At 37.0% G+C, this 5,728-nt stretch overlaps 1 protein-coding gene across 6 annotated transcripts in view; it reads left to right on the top strand.

Annotated features, from left to right (window-relative positions):
• The window catches only part of spire1b (spire-type actin nucleation factor 1b), a 79,847-nt gene that overhangs the window by 1,959 nt on the left and 72,160 nt on the right, over positions 1-5,728 (top strand). For all 6 annotated transcript variants that reach the window (XM_032517766.1, XM_032517768.1, XM_032517767.1 and 3 more), the window contains exon 2: positions 3,730-3,758. In XM_032517766.1, the coding sequence (XP_032373657.1) occupies positions 3,730-3,758 (29 nt within the window). The remainder of the gene's footprint in view (positions 1-3,729; positions 3,759-5,728) is intronic.

Consider the following 5,728-nt stretch of genomic DNA (forward strand, 5'->3'; position numbering starts at 1 on the left):
TATATATATATATATATATAGTAATACAACAGTATATACAACAGTTACAAACAACACACTGGGACATAGGAACGCGTCCAGGGACACAAAAACACAGATAGGAAAAACGAGAGGGAGGGAGACAACATGCAGAAACAGACACACACAAACACACACACACAAACAGACACTCCCTCACACAGACAGACACACACACATACAGACTCAAGACAAGGGACCAGTCAAGCAAACAAAAGAAAAGTCTACAGCACAAACTCAGAACATGGACTTTAAAGACTCAGCAATGCTGCGCCAAGTGTCCAAAGTCCAAAGTGTCCATATATGTCATATATTTTACGTCCAAAAAAGAAAGGATTCATGTACGAACGGACAAGTGGGAAAAATAAATTTGAGTTCTGAGTTTAAAGTCAGAATTTTGATGAAAAAAAAAATCAGAATTGTGACTTTATTCTCAGAGTTCTGACTTTATTCTCAGAGATCTGACTTTACACTCAGAACTCAATAATAGTTTTCACAGATGGCTCTAATCTTCTTCCGGAAGTATCAACCAGAAAAATGGCATGTGATGTGTGTTGCTACGGTCAATGGGTGTGTCTTTGAACGATAACCCAAACACATTACTGTCTAGTCAGGCCAGCCTGGCATGATCAGTGTTTGCTGTAATCACATTTAATCACAATCCCAGGGTGCAGAGCAGACTGACTAAATGGCTATCTATCTATCTATCTATCTCTGTCCATAATGGACTATCTATACCTGGGGGCCGGAGGGACGGGGCTCTTAACTCCGCTGTACACACACAATACTGAACACTGCTCCGTCAACACGTTGGCCTTTGATTTTTAAATGCACCGATGCTTTGTGTAATTAACTTTTATTATCAAATCTGAGAGGCACAGCTGTGATGAGGATGCAGGCTGTGGCCTGGAGTCTATATGCTTAGAATGAATGGGCTATTTTTAGAAGCATGGAAGCATCCATTGGAGAGGGGAGTCCAGGCGTTTTTTCCTTGGTTGCTCATGCAATGTCATATCATGCAAAGTGTATTTGGAATGTTTTGAAGGAAGCTTTTTTTAGCATTTATATTTGCAGTATATGTGGATGTTATGGTCAATATTGCTTCAATAAGCATGTTGGTATTTCACAGAGGAGCATTTTACCATTCATCTCACAGCATACACCAAATGTGCACAACATTATACACACTTAGTCTTTTCATGTACACATAAGGCGAGAGACATTGTCCTATGTAGACTGTATTTTTGCATGTATACATTCAATTTAGCTGGCTATTTAAATTGATTACTCATTATCTAATTGTGCTCGCTTGCTAATCACACACTCTCAAATGCAACACGTAATGTAAACGGTGTACAGCTGACTCAATATGTGGATACATTATTTAATCAAGTCGCGATTTCTGTTTTGTCAAGTTAGTTGAGCCACCTCACACTCATTCATTTGTATATGTTTTCAGTGTAAGTAATTCTGGGAGTGTTCTAATTGTACCACTATATTAGTGGTCTGATATATGGTTCGGTGCATGGTTCTCTCCCTGATGTAAAAGCTTAGTCGGACAAACTTATTCAGGACTTCTGGAGCTTTTTTCTGCTAAATTGACTTCAAGTTAAAAATCCAGACAAGGTTAGTTTTAGACCCTGTTGTTGATTAAAAATCATGTTCTACTAGTATTCTTTTATTCATTAGTTTATCCAGGGCACCAGTGGTATTATATCTGAATAGATCATGAAAGCAGGCCAGTTTTAAGAACTGCCTCCATTTTGATGGATAGATTTAATTCCAGGGTAGTACCCTCCCCAAGTTTATAGTATTAGTAAGAAAGCACGGTTGATTATCTGCTCACCCTGTTGAATCACACTGTGATTAAGTGTTCAAACCTGCTGATGTGAGGTCATGAGATGATGTCAGAGCTGTTGCATTACTGCGTGTTACAATACAAAACAGCCATTTGTTAAGAGGGTCATCTGTTAGCCGGCTGTCTGTTCATGAAGTAAAAGCCGGGCCGATGGAGCCTGGAGAAACATTCAAGTGGGTCTTCTTTTTAAAGGGAGTGCATTTATGCAACATGTTTCCTGGAAGAAATCAAGTCATCAGCGGTCACACGCTACTTGAGTAATTAGAAATGAAACAGAACTTTTATTAAAAGTGGTCTAGTTTGCATAATGAGAGCTAGAGCGCAGAGCACTTTCACTGAAATAAGTTTAACAAGGAAGAGAAATGAGATAAGAAACCCACTGAATTGGCCCTACTAACAAGTGTGGTACATTGTTGTCCAAACACTATTAACAGAATGCATCAGTGAGCTACAGTTTTTAGTCACAGTAGGTTACATTAGGTTTTGGTTTTGGTCTTTTCATGGGAATCGTTGTCAAAAAGAAAACAGAATAAGACTAGCTGTATCCTTCAAAGGTCCCATGACCTTTAAGGATGTGCAATTAGTTGATTTTCGATTAATGAGTTCAGCTCCTAACAATCTCAAAAACAGAGTAATCGAGAAAAACGATTATTGTGCACATGACGTTTTGCAAGTCAACTCTGACTTTGTTCTGTGTTCTTAAGATTAGATTAGATTAGATTAGATTAGATTAGATTAGATTCAACTTTATTGTCATTACACATGTACAGGTACAAGGCAACGAAATGCAGTTTGGGTCTAACCAGAAGTGCAATAGCAGTAAGTGCAGGATATATACAATGGTTCCATAAGTGCAGGACATGGATATGTACTAAATAAATATAAAGATGAATACTATTATAAACAGAATTTTACGGAAGATTTGTCCTATGAATATAATACATAGATAACTAGTATTGTGAACAAAATTTACAGCTGAATATGTACTGAATATTATATACAGGTGGGTATTACTTATTACTTAATGGAGAGAAAATGAGTCAATGAGTCATCGTGTAAAATAATCGTGATTTCATTATTGCCCAAAAATAATTGTGACTGATTCTGCCCTGAAGTGGCCTGATATTTTCCACCTGTGACAAAACAAATCATCTAAAATTTGTTATCTCAGCTGAAATCCCTATTTGGGATTGAACAGCTGAGAGTGATACACGTTAAAAAATATTAGAGATGTTAAATCACCTCCGATACTGCCTAAAACGCCGGTATCGGGAAGTACTGGAGTTTACGCACCGATCCGATACCACGTAATAAAGCCCTAAAGAAAATCTACGTTTAAGTAGTTTATTTCTTTTCTTTTTCCATTATGACTGATTGTCAAACTGGATAATAAAAAGAAAGTTCTGTGGCATTTCTTGTTTGTGTTTGTTCATGTTTCACAAAGAGTTTAACCCCGATAGAAATCATGTCACATCCATACAGCGATAGGAGTATACGGTCGTTAAAGTCTAATAAAATATATGACACACCGGTATCTGATCAGTAATCAGTATCGGTTGATACGCAAGTTCAAGTATCGGGAAGAAAAAAATGGGATCTCTAAAAAATAGTAAAATGACCAGCCATTGCAACCGATTGAGGCAATGTACATTTCACATGATATGTATAGGATATTCAGACATAGAATCTAAAAAAATACATGATCTTTGACATTATTAAAGGCTAAGAGCATCATCCCATTAACATTTTTTTAACATTTTTGCACTGCGACGGTACAGTGTAACCTATGTAACTATGCATGTGTGTGTATGTAAACTGCTTTATACTAACACTGCTTTCTTGTTTCCCTGCAGGTAAATACAGCCCTTGCACAACAACAGAGGTGAGTAACTCCACTGCAGTTCTGCTTTACTCATTGTATTTCAACATCACTAACAGAATGAACAATATTAAATGGACCTATTGTCTTGTGTAGTGTCAAAGTACCTGCTGTGGTGGCAACTAAGGCACGTTAGATCTGGAATAACAGGACTTTATATTTCAAGTATGCTTTACTGTGATTTGGCAATGTTTACGTCAGGTTTTTTGGTGTGCAACCCAGTTGCTGGGTGGTAAAAAAAAGATACAGACATACATGTTTAAAATGTACAGAAGTGGGTTAGGGCCACTGGTGAAAATTGTATGTGAGTTCTGACTTTTTTCTCAGAATTCTGACTTTTTTCTCAGAAATCTGAGATTAATGTTCGGCAATGTTTACTTCAGGTTTTTTGGTGTGCAACCCAGTTGCTGGGTGGTAAAAAAAGATAAAGACACACATGTTTAAAATGTACAGAAGAGGATTAGGGCCACTGGTGAAAAATGTATGTGAGTTCTGACTTTTTTCTCAGAATTTTGACTTTTTTCTCAGAATTCTGCCTTTTTTGAATTCTTAGATTAAAGTCAGAATTCTGAGAAAAAAGTCAGAATTCTGACTTTAATCTCAGAATTCTGAGAAAAAAGTCAGAACTCACATACATTTTTCACCAGTGGCCCTAATCCTCTTCCGTAAAAATTAGTATTTTGATGACATGGATGGATTAGTTTGGGTGTAACTAGTTTGTAACCTTTGTAGTTGTTTTTGTTGATTACCTCAAAGCCAGTCAGCCCGTCAATTAAGGATATTAATGAAGGGAAATATATGGTTTTACAGGGAGAGATAATGGTAGACATAACCACAGCAAAAACATTAGTATTATTGGTTACATTAGCTAGTTACAGTAAAAGCCACAACAACAGAAAGAGCATATTAGAGGGGGCACGTTGCAGGATTATTTCAACCCGTGTCATTCAGTGCTGTGGGTGAAACTGTCATAAACCATGGGTGTGTAATGTGTTAATCCACATGCCTGCAATGCAGCTGCTGCAGGTCTCCTGCTGCTTAAACACTTGAAATGCATTTTTTTTCCCAATAGGAAATTGGTTTTCTGGCAGGCAGCACTATCAACATCTATCTTTTTATTTCATTTGATCAGTTTTATTTGTCTGGGACAATACATATAGGCGTTGGTACTAATCATCTAAACTGATGCAATGTACTGTATCTGGGTCTTCTAGCCGTTGGCTAGTTTGCCGTCCTCGTCCCTGGTTTGGCATTTTGAAATGACACACATGGTAAAACACTATTAAATAGACATACAAACTGACAATTGAAGCAGACAAGCAGGCAGTCACAGATACATAAAATTAACAGTAAAGCCACATACATTACATGCATAAAGACAAACAAGACAGCAGACTGAGGCAGCAACCTATGGTTAAAAGCGAACAATTGAAGCCAACAGTAACATAAATACATACAAACTAACAGCAAAAAAAACACAAGCTAAGTTTCCATCCGCTTGTCAATCGAATTATCTGAAGTTCGGTAAAAAAAACTCATGCGTGCCAGTGATAGTAAACGTAAAAGTAAACCTTTTACAACAGGGGAAATCCAAATATTCACCACAGTATACAATTGCCTCAAGAATCCATGATGTTTAGCTTCAAAGGTTGTATCAAATTCATAACTTTTAAAACAAAACATCATATACAAATATAAAATTACGGAAAGAAAATATTTAAGGAACCAATACACAAGTTAGAAAACGCAAGTGGTGACGGTGTGTTTCCATCCAACTGCTTTAAAGCCAATATAAACCTGTGGTAATGACGTCACATGCGGTTTTGCGACCAAATTGGTATATCGAATTGATTTGAGACATTTTAAGGTGTTTCCATTCATTTTCCCACTGAATCCCACAACATTCAACAAACATTATTGTTGTCCACCAACAAATGATGAATATGGGACAAGTTGTAATAGTGCTTATGTGC

This window comes from Etheostoma spectabile, chromosome 6 (genome assembly GCF_008692095.1).
Source record: "Etheostoma spectabile isolate EspeVRDwgs_2016 chromosome 6, UIUC_Espe_1.0, whole genome shotgun sequence".
Classification (NCBI taxonomy): domain Eukaryota; kingdom Metazoa; phylum Chordata; class Actinopteri; order Perciformes; family Percidae; genus Etheostoma; species Etheostoma spectabile.